The 18438-nt window shown below is 45.8% G+C and overlaps 2 protein-coding genes across 14 annotated transcripts in view; one reads left to right on the forward strand and one right to left on the reverse strand.

Annotated features, from left to right (window-relative positions):
• The window catches only part of LOC119648231, a 100858-nt gene extending 87795 nt beyond the window's left edge, over window positions 1–13063 (forward strand). For all 12 annotated transcript variants that reach the window (XM_038049855.1, XM_038049864.1, XM_038049871.1 and 9 more), the window contains exon 4: window positions 11771–13063. In XM_038049855.1, the coding sequence (XP_037905783.1) occupies window positions 11771–12790 (1020 nt within the window). In that variant the 3' untranslated portion in view covers window positions 12791–13063. The remainder of the gene's footprint in view (window positions 1–11770) is intronic.
• The window catches only part of LOC119648203 (probable beta-hexosaminidase fdl), a 251745-nt gene that overhangs the window by 174847 nt on the left and 58460 nt on the right, over window positions 1–18438 (reverse strand). The gene's annotated exons all lie outside the window — the stretch shown is intronic.

Raw genomic sequence — 18438 nt, forward strand, 5'->3', positions numbered from 1 at the left:
CAAAAATTCTTCAGAGGATTCTTCTCTCGAACGCGGCCAAGAGTTCGCAATTCTTTTTGTTAAGAACCCAAGTCTCCGAGGAATACATAAGGACTGACAAGATCATAGTCTTGGACAGTAAGAGCTTTGACCCTATGGTGAGACGTTTCGAGCGGAACAGTTTTTGTAAGCTGAAATAGGCTCTGTTGGCTGACAACAACCGTGCGCGGATTTCATCATCGTAGTTGTTATCGGTTGTGATTTTCGACCCTAGATAGGACAAATTGTCAACGGTCTCAAAGTTGTATTCTCCTATCTGTATTCTTCCCGTTTGACCAGTGCAGTTCGATGTTGTTGATTGGTTGGCCTTCGGTGCTGACGTTGCCACCATACACTTTGTCTTGCCGTCATTGATGTGCAGCCCAAGATATCCTGGTTTCAATTTCCCAATTGGTTGCTTTCCCCTAAACTTTAGTCCCATTTTCATTTCAACAATTCTAAATTTTATTTATTAATAATTTTCGAATGGTAGAAATTAAAACTGACCAGGCAAATCGTTCGTTGACCCTTCTCCTTGCACATAAACTAGACCAGCTTAAACATTATTTGATGCAGCTAAATCGACCGATTTTTGCTGGGAACGTGGGGAGGTACCTCGGGAACTCTGAGTATTTTCAACGGATTATGTCGCACAGAAGTCAAACTTTGAGGAGTGTTTGACCATGGGCTCTCCAACGATGTAGAATCGGAGATCGGCAAAGCAAATAATATCCCATACGAGGTACCTTGGGAACCCTGTGCAACCTTAAACACAAGCCAAACTCCGAGAGGTGTTCTACTGTGAGCTGCCCCACTATGCAGAATAGAAGGCTCTGCGATGCGTTAGGAAGTTCTGGTACAACATTTTTTACCGATATGATCACCAGTGCATTGCCAAAGGAGTTCCTGACGATAATAGGGGCCTGCCGATTGATTCGGCATGATCCGATCTCAAGCATAACATAGTGATTTTTACTGACAGCTAGGCGCCATTCATTGCCTCCGTGATGACATCCTCCATACTGGTGAGGCAAGGCAGAGATGCACTGAACAGTTTGAACGGCATGCTCAAAGTCACCTTACTCTTGGTTCCCCGTCATAAGAACATAGAGGAGAATGAGTGAGCCGACGAACCTGCTAGATAAGGCTTGATATCCTGCTGGCAACTCTAAAGGATGAAATCTACTCGCGCTACTTGACTTCACATGGCTTCCCATCGGTGGTAAGTCTAAGAGGATCTGGCCTCCTAAGGCAATATCCAATCGCGAGTGCTTTTAAGCCAGACGTGCACAGCACTTCGGCGGTTAGCACGGGGCACTGGGGGGATCATGTCGCTAGACTCACCAGACCGTACATTTCGACTGGGAACATTAAGTAAACAATTCTCTGGAGATCTTAAAAGGGATTTCTGGAGGTAGGAGGTACTACTGTTGAGAAATGGTTCGGACTGGCTCTGAAGATCTAAGCTGGCTAGATTCTTCTCTCTTTGCCCTTCCCATAGCAGTCATAGTCTTAGGACTTTGTGGTATCGAAACAGCGAGCTACAATGCTAATGTGTTCCTCGAAGTGGCTATTGTTACATATCTACTTACCGGAACGATGCTGCTCCCAGTGAAATATTTGTGGTTGAAACTATAGATACAGTCAAACATCTATGAGGACTTGCCAAATATCATGCATCTGGTCTGGTCTAATTTTTTAAAAAGCTCAGCTGTGAATGAGTACCTGAGTCCAATCAGGGTAATGATTTCGGGCGAGCGCAATGCTGACTAAATTGCCTCCTACAGTGTACTGTAGTGTACCGTGACGGTCTTGAATGAAGTGCCCTAACACACTTCAAGGCCCTGACCCAATATGGAAGTTGAAAGTTAATCCCGGTCTTCGGGTTCGGCGGAGAAATTTTGGCAAAATACCGAGGAACCAGAAAGGAGATTCCCAAAATGTATTGGTCAAATGGTGAAATGTTGCCACCCAAAAATTGTGTTCGGAGAATGCTAGCATGCCAGGATGATTGGGATGCGATCAAATCCATTATAGCAGCGATCCAGAGTAAACTGCTGAAACCGGAAGAGAAAGGCGCGATTACGAGTGCAGTGCATAGAAAAAAGAAACCTACCTAAAGTCAGCTATCAGCACCCCCCGATTTAAGACTTGGTAAGATGGCTCTACAGAGGGAAGGCAGTCGGGGGTGATTTTAGTGGGCAAAAATTCCACATACCGGATTTAGGAGCAAGAGGAGAAAAAGAAAATGGGACGGTAGTTCACACTAAGAGAAGGGTCTCCGCTCGTGAGGATAGAGATGATTCGAGCCTCTTTCCAGAGATGGCGAAAGTAGCATTCATCTAGACTTTCATTGTAAATTATACCAGGGGGAAGGAAATGTGTTTTCTACAGTTAAAGAGGAAAAGGTGAAGAAGTGCATCGGAGCCAGGTCGGAGATTGCGGTCAAGATTACCAATGAGGAACTCAACCAAGGAAGGCGTAAGGAGAGGAACGGCCAGTGATTCGGAGCAGTCTGCAGTTATGAGAGGTGTAGAGGGTGGAGGGCTCGAGGGAGAAAACACTGAAGAGAAGTAGATACAGAGGCGGGCGCAGGGTCGTTTTGGGAAGTTGGCAGTGAAGCCAGCAAAACTGATAGAAGATGGGAGAGATTGAGCGGGATTACGAGAATTGCGATCGTGAGACCAAAAGGGTTTGAAGTTACCGCGGGCAAGGGCAGCTTCGACGCTCAATAAGTACCTTTTACGCGCTTTTCTAACCATTGACTTCACAGTAGAGCGGATAGCCTTAAAGTGAGCAAGGTCGGCGTCATTCTTAGATGCTCAAAATTTCTTCCGCAGTGTATGTTTCAGGCAAATGTCTACAATAATTTCCGTTGTAAACCAAATTGGGTGCGAACATAGGCAGTGAGGGGAAGAAGGGGCACGTACTGTGACAGAAGGTGTTCCTCAAGTCTCGGCCTTCCCGTGCCAAGGGAGGCAACATTGATTGGTTTTGCAGACGACCTGGCAGTGGTAGTAATTGCGAAAGACCCCCGGGACGTGGAACTGTATGCAAGTGCAACCATTCATGCTATCAACGCATGGCTCCAAATGGTGAAATTGGACCTGGCGGAAGATAAGCCGGAGGCGGTCCTTATTACCAATCGCAGGAAAAACAACACTGTCAAAATTCACGTTGGTAATCACGATCATTAGATACCTGGGGGTAATGATCGATACCAAGTTGAATTCCAAGGGGCACCTGGACTATGCTCGAGAAAATGTATGTTCCACTGTCTGAGATTAGTGAATGAAAGAATCAGGTTAAACGACGCCCTCAACGCAGTTATCGGACCCCATAATTTTGTGAAGAAAATGCTGAGGTCCGCAGCAAACTGGAGTGCGATAAGCGGAACAGTAACTGCGATACAGGAGAAGCTGAAGGAACTGGAACGAGCTCGGAAAGCGCACCACATGCGTAACTTAGTAGCGCTGGTGTAAACCAGAGCCCTTCTCGCGAGTTAATACTTCGCGGTGGTGCTGCAAGGATATGGGCGGAGAAATGGAGGTGGTAGTAATGGATGAGAACCCCACACACTGCTACAACCGGGCGCAGCAGCGTGTTTTTAAGATTTCCGCCTTCACCCATGCAAAAAAAAGGCTTCAATGAGCCTTTGCATCAGTTTCAAATTATAAGAAGATACCCAGAAATAAAACCGAACAGGGAGGAGAGGTGAAGAAATAAAGCTACTAAGCAGGGCTTCGGAAACCCAGTCCCAACTCTTTTGGGAAATGGGCAAGCGGTCTCCCGGTCGTCAATATTCAACGAGTAGTGACCTTGGCAACTAATTTTACAAGCGTACGGAAAGAACTAGAGCTGGTTCCAACGACGAACCCGTTCAGAAGATTTTCGTTTCTTCGCAGGTCCCTACTCAAGCCCCTCCGATTGAAAGTGCTACTCCCAGTGGGTAGCGTGTAGGGAGAGGATGCGCAAAGGAAGAAACGCTTAACCACCATACAAACAATGTGAGATGCATCAATCAATCGGGAGCTACCTTTATCGTTCTGGGTAACAAGATCATGGGGCTCTGCAAATTCATCAAGGAACACTGGAGTGCCAACATATAGGCGTCATGTGAAAGACATCAGGTAAGCGTATCGGAAGTTCCCGGTTGAAAGAGGAGGGAAGACTTTGAGCAAAAAAGTGAACTAGGTTGCACAAGTTACGGCTCATTCAAAGCACAAGAGAGGAGAAACCAGGGAAGAAGCTGCGCAAACGTTTGAATGAACCAATAGAGGATCAAACTCCCAAAAGAAAAGGCCCCAGCTCCCAAAAAGTGGAACGGGTGAGAAAGACGGCTCGAGCTGCCGATGAAATTCATGTAACCGCGATTCCGGAGAAAGAGAGTGGATCTCACAAGGAGAATGTGTGAAAGCCTGAAAAAAGTGGCACTTTAGCAAAGTAAAGATGGGAGGAAAATAAGACTGGTCGTTATCATCATCTCCAAATGAAGTCGGGGATCATATGCTGACATGAGGGGGGGGGGGGGGGGGGGGGGGGGGGGGTGAAGGTAAATCCCTAACTCACCGATTTGGAGAGACCTTAAAGCAAATCGCAGATGAGATTGATACAGATCAACTTCCGTGTTCAAGTCAGCGCCCGAAGATTTCGACCTCCCTAAAAAAGGCCTCACAGAGGGAGGATTCTATCGGGACCGAAATTTTTTTTCGGGGGCCCGAAAAAAAATAATAGAGGGCCCCTATCATTTTCAACCTTAGCCCAATTTTTCTGCATAATTTTCTCCCTGGGCCGGAATTCCATCAACTGTCGGACCTAGAGAATTTGACGAAACTGTGACTTTTGTGGCTGGATCCATATATCACTTCAAAAATTTATTGAACAACCATGACAAATAGTTGAGATTACAACCGCCGATATACAAAAAAATCCTACATCACGATAAGAATATGAAAATATAAATCATCACACATTGTAGCCATTTATGATGAACAGAACATGAATGAGGAAAAAATCGTAAAACGTACGTTTCCTCTCCATTTTATGGCTGTGTAAACTCGTTAGCATTATACATGAATATGAATAAATATCCACACATGGTGTACGCTCATCAAACACTATATTATCTGAAGCTTCGATTTTCTGCAAACTTTCCTTCCCAACTTATGTTTGCTCCATCAATGAGGCATACCTTGCACAATCCTTCTGACGGACGGTCAGGTGTATATATGGTAGGGAAGCAAGTCCTATATGACTGACATTTAGGCACCTTTCCTCCTACATGTCCTCTCCGCTCTAGGCACACAAATTTCGACTGAGATTCCTCTGAAATGCCTCACATTTCAACAACTGACTTTATGTCAACATTATTACGATAAGTTATCTATAAATTTTTTATGTTGTCATAGAATTTATGATTTATGTGTACACAGGAACGTAGATGGAAAAGCATTTGATGTTGGCACCCAGCAATGGGTCTGACTGCGACTTTGTGCCTAAATGATATTAGAGGAAGTGTTGTGTTTAAACGTAGCCATACAGAGGATTTTATAGATGAGCTTAACGTTTGTGGGGGTTTAGATAAAAACGAATCAGTTGCCCATCACAATTTCTTATCGGTTAAGGTGGAGACGGTGCAATGGTCGAGCTGGTTGAGCGTGAACCTCACGATCTCATTGCCCCGGATGCGAATCTTGCTTAGTCATGGATGTTTGTGTTCGTCTTTATGTTCTCCCACTGCTGTAGGCTTATCACTTGCACACCATAAGGGTAATGGTAATGAACCACTAAAGTGTATTTCCGAATCTTCTAGTGAAGAAAGAAATAGAATTATAGACCCCATTGCAACCGCAAGCAAAATGTCTTATTTGGTAATATGGAAGCAACGTACACCCTCCCTCCGTGCAACGGAAACCGAGTCTTCAATTGTATCACAATAAATCTGAAGTATATCCTTAAAATTCGCCTCCGCCACTGCATACAATGGCCGCAAAAGCAGCTGACGGACTGACATGAGACTGGAGTGACATATGTCAAAAACAAACATTTATTAACATTCTCATTCAAACACTCGAGTCCTGTCTGTCGACCAGCTAAAGACATAAAAACAGTAAAGTAACAACTGAATTTACAAAAAAAAACCCAGAGAATCATGAAATAAAATGTAAACGAGGAAGCAAAGCTTAATCACTTGCTGAATAAGCTAACGTTAGGCGACCGTACCCCCCGCCAGTTGCTCCGTGAAATAAGGCAGCTAGGTGGAGATAAGGTTGGCTAGAAGCTACTGAAGTCCCTCTGGCTGCAACGACTCTCGGAGAGCACCCGCGCCTTCTTGGCCTGCGCCGCCTCGGGATCGCTGGAGGTGTTGGCCGGCACGGCCGATAAAGTGCATGAGGTGTACGAGGGCCACGTGGTCGCGGAAGGTTCCCGAGACACAACTCAGGAAGTGAAGGATCTTAAGTCCACAGTGCTTGCAATGACGGTTGATACTTTACGTTCGGGAGGTAGATCTCGATCGCAATCACGATCGAAATCTACTTCCCCAAATGGAAGTTCGGGTAGGATGAGATCCCCATCGGCCTCTACGATTTGTTGGCACCATCATAAAATTCAGGACTTTAGCGACCAAATATACCACCGGATGCACGTTTAACGCAACGCTCGCTGGGTGCCTCGATGATGGCTATCCCAAGCGTAGTACAACGTCGCCTTACATTTTTCGACCCCCCAAGCAGACGTTGCTTCCTGGTCGGCACGGGCGCTGAGGAGTCGGTTCACCCAATACCCCGTCTGAACGCTTTAATCCCGCAAAACCTACGATTGGCGGCCATAAACTCTTCTTCCATCCGCATAGGATGGACATGAGCCTCGCACTGCGACGAACCTTTTCGTGACATTTCGTTCTGGCGGATATTAGCATCCCCATATTAAACGCAGACTTCCTGTGTCACTATGAGCAGTTAGTGAACTTGCAAAACAAGGTTTTGATAGTTCCCACAACCTCGTCACAGACGTCAGGGAAAATTTCTACCTGCAAAAATCACACTTTTTCTATAATTTTTGAGGATGTTGCCAACCACTGCATTCGTGCCCTCCTCAGAAAGTATCGCAACATTACTACAGAAAGTAGTTTCTCCCAGCCGGTTAAGCATGATGTGCAGCACCACATCAACACTACTGGCTCCCCAATCTTCTCAAAGGGCGTCCACTTTCACCCCAGGAGCTTGCTGTTGCAAAGAAAGAGTTCAACGATTTAATGAAACAGAGTATTTGCAGACTTTCCAATAACTGTTGGTCCTCTCCACTTAATTTGGTCCCTAAACCAAAAGTTGAATGGCGACCATGTGGAGATTATAGGCGTCTGAATGCTCAGACAGTTCCAGACCGATACCCTATTCCATTCATTCATGATTGCGCGCAATCGCTTACAAACTACCGTGTTTTTACGACCTTGGATCTAGCTAAGGACTATCACCAAATCCCTGTCGCTCCCAAAGGCATTTCAAAGACGGCTATCTGCACACCTTTCGGACTTTTCGAGTTCACCAGAATCACTTTCGGCTTGTGCAACGCAGCACAGACTTTCCAGAGATTCGCCTACTTTGTCTTGCGAAACTTGATGTTTTGATCGCTTTCTCTTCAGAATCTGAGCACATCTCGAGTGCATTTTTCAACGTCTCCTTAAGGCCGGACTTGTCCTAAACGTTAAAAAATGTAGATTCCTCCAGGGGCAAGTAAAATTTCTCGGCCTCTTGATAACCCCTGACGGTATCCAACCTGACCCAGACAAGGTTGAGGCGTTAAAGAGCTCTCCCCTACCAACCACGGTAAAGGATCTGCCAAAGTTCTTGGGCATGTTAAACTTTTATTGTCGTTTCTTTCCCAAGGCCGCTCATCACCAATTGATCCTCAACGCCTACTTGTCTGGGCCCAAAACTAAAGACTCCCTCGAAGTTTGCGTGGTTTGCTGAAGCCGTCCCTGCGTTTAAGTCGGTCAAACACCAGCTTGGTGACGCAACACTGCTGACATTTCCTCAGCCAGATGTACCCCTAGCTGTATTTGTCGATGCCTCAGACACAGCGGTACTCGCCACTTTTCACCAACTGGTGAAACAAACCTGGCATCCATTGAACTTCTTTTCAAGACAGCTCATCTTAGCCCAACGCAATTATAACGCCTACGATCGTGAGCTACTCGCCGCGTACCTCGCAATAAAATACTTCCGATTCTTCCTTGAGGGCGGGCCGTTCACGGACCACGAGCCCCTTACTTTCGCAGATACACAAAAGCCCGACAAAACGTCCCCTTGCCAACTTCGACACCTGAAGCAATCGTCGAGGAAAAAAAGACGCCCAAAGCTTCAGAACCTGAAGGCAAACTTCAAATACAAATTCAAGGAGTGTTCTATTTTCGACTCAAACTCTTATTTACCCTGCGAGACCTCAGATAAGGAACCAGGCCATTCATTCCGACTGATTTTCATAGGGAAGTATTTCACGCAATACATGACCTTGCACACTCGGGCATCAGGACGAAGAACCGCTTAGTCATTGAAAAATACTTCTGACCTTCCATGAACAACGACGTAAACTTTTGGGCCAGACATGCCATTGCGTGCCAGAAGTGCACCCTCTGTCGAGAGTAAATTCCACGCTTTTGTGTTCCAGCCGTAATCGTCAGGGACCAGGGAATGCAAATCGAATCTACTCTTTTCGCGGAGTTAGGAAAGCTCCTTGGCTTCAAATGGCTTAGAACTACTGCATACCATACACAGTCCAATAATATCCTGCACGTTTGCACCGCCTTAATGGCTCGCGACGATCCATCATGGCCGCGGTCCTTGCCCTTCGTCTTCCTCAGCCTCCATACAGCCGAACGAGAAGAATTCACGAACAGCCCCGCGGACGGTTCCATTTTTCCATTCCATTTTCCACAGTCTGCACCCAGAAGTTTACAATTACTTATTTCTTGTCGCTTCCACAGCTAAAAGAACACTGAGTTCTATGGCAAAATTTAATGTCCCGCCCACCTATTCCAAGTGGTTCGATCTCAATCAGATCAATAGGAGCGGCGCGGGAAATTCAATTGCTGTTGGAACGCACCCTGTATAATCCGAAATGGATTCCTAACCCACGCACAGTTCCGATTTCTAGTCAACAAATTCACGGGTATCTGACCCTGTCTTGATAAAGTTTTTAATTTGTGAATATCTCAGATAAGAATGTCCCGATTAGATGACGCGAACAGCAATTGATTTCGAGTAAGAACGACGGTCCTTTTCCATACGCCACGCCCATTTATCAGAACAGAGAGAACTTTGGTGCGAAACAACCTTAACTAGACGCATAATCACGTACTAACGAAAAGTTTATCACTAAAGTCGCTTTGGCATAATTCAACTATACCAATGGCCACACTATGGAACTTAGATACACAGATTAACCTTAGCTACCCTTACAGGAAAATAGGGAAACCGAAGCCTATGATCGGCTAGAAGTCCTAGGAACGTACAGTTCCGCCAATGTACCTTGTTACTGCAGAGTGAGACCATATGCTATTTTAAGATCAGAGAGAACATACAATTTCTCGCCAACTGCAGATCATATGCTCGATCAGAAATCTGCAAGGTCCAGCTGCATCCCTCTGAATTCCCCTCAGACACCACCTTGTCGTGATGGTGAAGCCTGTAGTAGTTTACTACTACACTAAAGGTGTCCAAAACATGAATGTGGAAACAAGGATTTTAAACTCTCCAAGTGGTAAGAAGTCACAAGTCGAACCCACCCCCCCACCATGAGCAATCATTTCGCGGCCAAGGTGCGGATTTTGGACGCCTCACCACATTCATGCCCTCCTATGTATAAATCTGTAGAAGACATGCTTTCCAACTCAATGGAAAGCTTACATTTAGTGGCTACGGCGAAGCTAGCCAGAAAAGAAAGTACGGAAACTCTCAACTTGGGAGAAACTGGAAATCCGACTACGGTCCGCGGTACTAAAGCCCTAATCAACCTGCAAACGGAAGTGGAAGGCTCGGCAGAAGGGAACTTCGGCCACCAAGGAGGGGAGACTACAGGCTGAATCCTGCTTAGCAGAACCTTCCCCTTCACCCTTACCGGGAAAAGCGGAAGAAAGGGAAGCTGATGACGTGGACGCTATTGGTTGAACGCCGGTATGTGGAAATGGAACCAAGAAGACACTGCGAAGGAAGTTGATGGACTTTGGCAATGAGGACATGGGCGTTGCTGTACCGCTAGGTGCGGTAATGCCCAGAGAAATCGTTACACAAAGAAGCGAAATTTTCGGCGGAAGGTGGAGATAAACTGGTAGCTCCGGTGAGATCCACACTGGACGCACCACTCTTCTGTCAGCGGTGATGTGCACACGAAACGTCAGGCCAACACATCTGTGGTGGCCAAACGTTTTATTGTGCTTCGCACCAGGGCTTACATCCAGGCGTCCCGCCAGGATTAGAATCGATGTGCCGGGAGGTGATCAAATCCGCGAGAGAAATCTCAATGAAGCTGGTCCGCCCCATAGAAATTCGAACACGAATGCGAGAAGGAAGAGGACATATGCGCTAGTTGCAGCCTCAATACTGACTGCAGCCGTTGGAATTTCCTCCAAAAATGTCAAAATGTCAGAGGGACAATTTACCATCCCCCGGGACTGCCTGTGGAAAAAAATGCTGGAGTCAGGAACGAAGCCAAGATTTAATAATCAAGATTTTCGCAATGGACTTTTCCATTTGGAATGCACTGATGAGGCTGCCTTAAAGTGGCTCCAGCAGGTAATCCCGACTTTGAGTTCTGGCGGTCGGCTCAAGTTAATTATTGTGAATACTGAGCTGCGTAGGACAGAACATTCGACATGTTGCCGGGTAGTTACCGGGCCCTCGTTGGGTGAACAGAAACCGGATATGGACTTCCGACACTGGAGGGTAAATTTCATGAATACCAGGAAGGACAAATCTACAAATGTCGAGCGTCTCAGCTCGGTATTCTAACTGGACCAAAAGAGTCTGAACGCACTCAGGAAAAGTCACCATAAGGTCACGCTCCACTCTTTCCTTGATAGATTGAAATTCAATCATATCGGGGAACTGTAGAGCATCGTCGCCATTTTGGGAGCGAAGAGCAATGATGGTTTTCCTTGACATCCTCCGGCCATTATTTGGAGGATGTCCCTAAGAAGGGAGAGAACCTTAAGGGCCGTGCCTCATTATAAATCTGAGGCAGAGGAAACAATGATTGAGGCTGTGACCGCCGTGGATTTCTCCCCCTCGATCGCAGCACTCGGGTCCGGAGACTCACAGGTCCAGGCGGGCGATCGAGCGGTTTTTTTTTTATTTTCCAGGTTTAGCTCACATTCTGGTTTACCTCGTTAGGCCATCGCCTGTTCGTTGGGTTATTTTTAGATCCGGTGTGGACACACGCATCGATATAGACATCTTGATTTTGTAAAAATGACAAATGAGGAATCGAAGCACACAAAGGACCCCCACATTCTGACGAGAACGTGTCAGCCGAGCGCTTTGATGGAGCTTCACGGTCACTTAGCCAGTTTTTTTTAGGTTTGGGCTAGCTCTTCCCTCTAGGTCATCTTCCTCCACTCAGGATTGTTGTTTGACCACCCTAATCCAGCATTGTTCATTATCAAATCCCATTCTAATCTCTGAACAACCCCTAACTTCACTCACTTTTTATAAGAGCTATAATTTTTTACTGACAAATCTATTATCTTCTATTTCAGTGTTACGAAGCAGCAAGACTTTATGCTGAATCACCTGAAACTACCAGCGCTACAATTCACTTATCATCAGCAGTTCATAGTGGTCCGCCTCCATCATATGATTCGGTACTGGCAATGGATGAATTCATTGGAAGGCCATCTCCACCCCCTAAATATCGTCAGCCGATAAGAAAGTTCGACAGAAAGTGTTGCACAATAGCCCGGCAAACTGCTCTCCCATTGAACACATGTAATATAAGTAATTGCCGGAAACATCGCCACCAACAGCATCACTCAGTACCGGAAGCATTACGTACATGTGGCTCGTGTTCATGTCTACAAAGGCAAATGCATCAATCGGACCAAAATAGTCACACGAATCCTGAAAGTCAAAATGACGTAAGTCCCAATAAAAACGTGCCTACATCAGCCGATTCAATCAATAACAATGTTACCACCAGTAGTGGTGGCACTCTGCAAACCATTAAGCCCCTATACGAGTGCCACACATGTCAATTATGTGGTAAATTACAACAATATCCGAACGCAACAGCTCAACATTTGCGAACCACCACCGAAGCTGATGTTGAGAATGGGAATAGTGAGTCAGCAACCACCCTCTGCTCGTGTAACACCCTCGAAACAATTTTTGATACCGGAAACCCAAATGAAAACGACAATGGTAATGAAAGATTAGTTCATCCAGAGGACAATAAAGTGCAAGTCGATAGTATGAATAACGAGGTAACTAGCACCTCGTGTGCACCACAATCAACATTAGAATTTGAACAAGATTCAAATTTAAATCAAACGAACCCCCACCATCAGCATCGACACGGGAATCACCAACAACAGAGTCATCACACCGAACACCAACAGCCTGAACCACAGCATCAACCCCTGCAGACGCAAAATCTATCCGCCTTAGACACATTTAATGAGAACGGTATCATTCGCATGGATATGAGTCAGATAATTGATAGAACAGGTCTCCCGACCTATGAAGCTGCAATTAAGCTGGAATCAAGTGGATACGTCTGATGACGCTCCTAGCACTTCTATGAATATGCACAACCCCTGCTTGCATGCACAGAACGGAGCACGTTAATGGCGGCCGAGCACATGCAAACACAATGAGGCCAGGAGTCCATACTTGATTAGATATTTAATTAGAGCCAGCTAACGAAGTTGTCACCCACACTTGACTTTTTTCAAAATGATGTCGCATTGCATGGATGTAGGTAAAAGCAACCAATGTAAAACAATGAATTATTGGATAATAAATTGTTTAATAAAATGCACACGGGGACCGTAGTACGCATTTATTTGGTATTCAGTCACCCCTTGGACCACTTCAATTAGGTTTATGAGTCTGTATTCCATTAAATTTTAGATAAATGGAGAACGATTGGCCCCGATTCCGGTGGAAATAGTCGAATTACGGGGAAAATATATGATTCGCCGTCTCGCACTATGAACATTTGAAAAACCCTAGAATTACTAGGTTGTCACCTAAGGGGTGAACAAGGTACCGAAATGTCAAATTCAATTATAGATAACTTTGTTCTGGACCCATGTGGTGCTTCTCGTTGTTCTTTGAGAACTCTCTGCTCCATTACTTATAGGAGTCGCCCTAACTGTCCGCATCCAACCGACACTAGCATTGGTATCACCAGTCGTACGACCCGTGGAAATGCAAGGCACTTTCACATTTCAAGAACAGTAACCAGGGAAACTGATAAAGCCATCTTCAACTCAGACGGCAGAGGTCGACAGTCACTAGTATTCTCGCAGAAAACCATCGGTATGTAGTCAATCGTAACACCCGCCTTCAGGTCCTGACCGGTTCAGGTTCTGTCATCTTTCCGGTTCCTAAGACTGTCGGCAAGAGGAAGTAACTCCAGCACCAACCTTTCACTCTCCACACAGCGAGTGTGTCACAGATCTCCGCGTTCGGTATACACAAGATGGCACCAAATTCTAGCGTGCAATTTCCGTACTCCTAGCAAATGTGCAATCAGCCATCATCAGCGCAGACTTTCTGGCTCAACACGGCCTCCTCAGCGACATCTACAGTAAGAAATTACAAGATTCATTAGTAGAACTTACATTGTACGGCAACGTGGTAGCCACTTCCGTCCGCAGAGTTTTCACCATTTCGGAAGTTGCCCTACCTTCGGAAAAACTCAGATGTCGCTACGTGGCTCTCTTAGAAGAATCCAAGCACGTCGGCTTTTCACGGAACATAGCCACTACGATCTCCAACTTTTCGGTGAATCACAAAATTCACCGCCAATCTTCGAACATCAGTGCAGGCTTGTCGGCCTACGCCACGAAGCTTCCAAAAAGCAATTTCGGGATTGACAGAATCAGAGCATCATTGGACTCACCTCCGCCCCATCTCAAAGCCTTAAAGTTGCATGGCAAATTACCGGTGACTACAAGCGTCTGAACGGTTGAAGACTTGCTACAGGAGAGGAGAATCAAGTCAATCTCCGCAAGGTCTTTTACCAGATCCCGATCGTAGAAAAGGATGCCCCAAAGGCGAAGATCATAAATGAATTCGGCCTTCTCGAATTCACCCGGTCAAGGAGATGAAAACCAAGATCTTTTCTGTGATCGATCTCCGTAAGGTCTTTTACCAGATCCTGAACGCAGAAAAGGATACTCCGAAAACGATGATCATAAATGCATTCGGTCATCAATTGGTCTTCGAAATGCACCCCGGTCGCTCCAATGCGTGGTGCATTAACAACAATTAACAATCTCCTGCGGAACCGTCCGTTCACGTGATCCTACTTGAACGACATATTCGTGGCTTCGAGTGAGTACGATCAACACCTTCGGCACCTGCAATGACTTCTTTCCACCCTATCTCCCGCGAAACTACTTATCAACCCACCTAAATGCGGCATGAATGAAGTAAAATACATCGGCCATACCGTCCTCTTAAAGTGTATCAGGCTCCTACGCACAAGGTCCAAGTCATCGAGGACTTTCCAAGGCCAGAGACAGCCGCTGAGCTTCATCAACTGCTAGGAAGGATCAATTTCTATCGTCGCTGCATTCTAAGGACCGCTGACATATTAGCTTCATTGAACAAGCTTCTCAAGGAACTTCGTGCGAAAGATACGGAGTTTTGCCTAGTATGGCCGCAATAATTATCAGAGTATATCAAATATAAGCGCGACTACTAAAACAAACGCTTATTAAAATCGGTTTACTGTCTCTCTGTCTGTCTTTTTTATGAATGGAGGTGTAAATCTTAGAAGGACACTTCCGCCCCAGGCTGCAGCACCCACTGAACCACTCCCACTTTTTCCTTCTTCCTTCTCCGTGGAACCGCTGCAAAGCATTACTTTGTGAGGAGAACTACGCTTTAAGCGACTAAACCCTTCCGTTCTTTTCGTCCTCCTGGCGCGCTCCGCTTTTCCAAGTTCCTCCTATATAATTTTGATTGCGGAGTTCACCGTACGCCAGTTTCCCTCCGACTTCAGCATTTCCCCGACGATGTTCTGCGGGCTTATGTTGATTTTCCGAGAGTTTTTCAGTTCCCTCTTCTCTGAGTGAAATCGTGGGCAGTGGAACATAACATGCTCCGGGTTCTCAGGTGTGCAACCACATTCAGGACAAAAGAGAAAATTATATGACCTGAATTGCTGCAGATACTTCCTGTAACCACCCATGCCCTGACAGGAATTGCGTCAGATAATAGTTAATCTCGCCGTGACGTCGCCAAGGTGAACCAAAGTGGGGGTCCAGCGACCCCTCTGCGAGTCATCCCACCGTTGCTGCTACTTTTCCAATACCTCTCGCCTTATTCTTATTCTGTACCTTTTTCAAGTGGTTTCGTTCTGCTTTTCTCGTACAGGGAACGTGCCTCACTTGGCAGGATGTCCAACGAGATCACCCCCAAAAACACACGTTACCTATTGTTCTGAAGGCGCTAGACACCCTTAATGCCACTAACTGACTTACTATATTTACCCTCCTCTGATTATTCTAACACGCTAATATTTCCTCCCAAACCAATGCCGCGTATAATAGCGTTAAGTAAGCCCCCTCCGGCCACTAGTAATCTGTGACTGTATCTTGAACCTCCAATGTTAGGCATCATCCGCGCTAATAATACGCTGGTATTTGCCGCTTTTTCACAAACATAATGTAGGTGTCCCTTGAAATTGATTTTAGCGTCAATCATCACCCCCAGGTATTTGGTAACCGACTTCGAAGTGATGATCTGGTCACCAACACGAATATTGACCGTATTAATTTTCCTATGGTTAGCAATTAAGACCGCCTCCGTCTTTTGTTCCGCAAGGTCAAGCTGAACCATCTCCAGCCACTCTTTTATGACGCTAATGGTTTCGTTAAAGTACTCTTCAAAGTCTTCAGGTTGTTTCGCGACGACAACCACAGCTAGATCATCTGCAAAAGCGATTATCGTGACCTCCTTTGGCACGGAAAGAGAAGGACCCCATTGTATATCACGTTCCACAGGAGAGGACCCAACCCTGAGTCCTGTGGTACTCCCGCGATGACGGTGTACTTCTTGGATCCCCCATTCGTATCGTACCAAAATGTCCTCCCCGAGAGGTAACTTTCGAGAAGCTTAGTCAAACAACTAGGGACACTCGTTTTAGCCAGCTTTTTATCCACTCCCAGCTAGCGGAATTGAAAGCATTTTTGAGGTCCAACGTCACCACGGCACAGCATTTATTAGACATCGCGTCTCGAGTCAGCTTAAAAACAACATCTACGACGTCGATCATTGAGTGACTTATCGAAATCCAAATTTTCGCTCCCATAATCCCTCCTTATATTCAATAATAGGGAGCAGTCTATTCTAGATGACCCTTTTGAGCATCTTTCCAACCGTGTCGATAGAGCAAATCGGACGGTATGATGATGGATGTCGTGGGTGCCTATTTGGCTTCGCTATACCTGGAAAGGATTGATGTAAAGTGTACCAGCAACCTTTATTGAAAAGAGGGGAACGAACCTCTTAGTATCGAGAGCAACCAAGAGCGAGAGTGTGAAAAGAAAGAGCGAAGAATTATTTCTAAATTTTTGGCCAGGGAAGAAGTGAATCCAACCGAAATTTTGGAGCGTTTGCACAGCTCAGAGCAAATACCTAGCAAGGACCCACGTATTTGCGTGGCATAAGGAATTCTCTGGGAGACGAGAGAGCCACCCGATGAGTGTTACCGCAGAAAACATCCGTAGGTTCATAGAGCGAGAAAAAGAAGACGAGGCAGACCCTGTCTGAGAGTCAGAAGGTTCATAGAGCGAGAAGAAGAAGACGAGGCAGACCCTGCCTGAGAGTCAGAAGGCCAGACAGTTTTTAGAGATATCTAATTGGTGGACCCCGACGCAAAACCGGAGTGTCTGGAGTTCCTGATTGAGGCAGGCCTAGACCGGATACCGGTTTTTGCACCGTTGATGATGATGATGAAAAGAAGCACTTGGAAGAAAGCCGATTTGACGAAGACGAGGTAATGGAGGCGCTCGTGCGACAGTGGCTTGAAGAACGTCCAAAGAAATTGATTGACAACAGGATTCAAAAACCCCCACTTCGATGGGAAAAATGAATTCCCTTAGCTGTAGATTGTATAGAAAAATAAAGTGAAATGAATGAAATAGTCCTGTTCATATTTGATACGGCCTCGCAGAAACCGCATTTCAAAGCAGCAAAGTAGCGCTCGCCGATGCCACGACAACCTTGTTCTTGTCTCCGAACGTCACTCTAGTCCTAAGAACAGGCGCATCGAACATCGTCCTCAGCGCCTCCTTCGAGCAAGAATTTTATCGTGCTATCAGGCGACTTCTAGATTTCTTCTCTATGAAACTGCCACGAACAACGAGAGTCGTTACAACCCCTACAATCGAGAGCTACTCGCTGTCCTGTCCAACATTTTTAACGTCTTCTAGATCGTTGCTCCTTCATAATTTCCACCGAACATCGACCACTTACGGTCTACACCGCACAGCAACGCTTTACGTCTTACAACACTAGGTAATCTCCAAGATCGGTAAGGAATGGACAACCAGGTAGTAGATGCCTGTTCATTGCTATGCCCACCACATTCAATCAGACCATTCTCTGCATTACCAACCACACGTCTGCTACCAACATCAAAATAATAATATAGTCAACGAAGTATACCTATAAACTACAGTATGCCGTTTACGCCCATAACCGACAGGGACTTTATTACGTTTCCTAATTCCAAATATTGCAAACTGGCATCTGGTATTAAGTATTTTCCAGGTGTCTCAGCCTACTTTGCACAAATGACGACACTGTCCGAAAACATGTATAGAGATTTCATCACTCTCCCTACAGAATCAATAGGTCGTGTCCGTAGATGTCCCTACCTTCCCTTCCCAGCGACCAGTAAGTATTTCTACTATGACCCAGAGGCTCTTCTTTGTGAGGATTAAAAAATCTTTCGACCGCTTGGGTTCCTAGCCCTTCATGATCACCCTTGACTTTACTATCCTTGGTAAGTTCGCCCAGTACAGCTCCCTTAGCCAGTCTTCTTCGTTTTTTAGTGGCATCAACGGCCACCCGTGCCCCAACTTCACTGAGAGTCTAAAACGAGTGCAACTTGAATTGGCAGATCCCTTTTGTCGTCAGTCTCCACAACGACAATAGTTCCTTCGGAATCCAATAAAGACATAAAAGA

Source organism: Hermetia illucens, chromosome 1 (assembly GCF_905115235.1).
Source record: "Hermetia illucens chromosome 1, iHerIll2.2.curated.20191125, whole genome shotgun sequence".
NCBI lineage: Eukaryota > Metazoa > Arthropoda > Insecta > Diptera > Stratiomyidae > Hermetia > Hermetia illucens.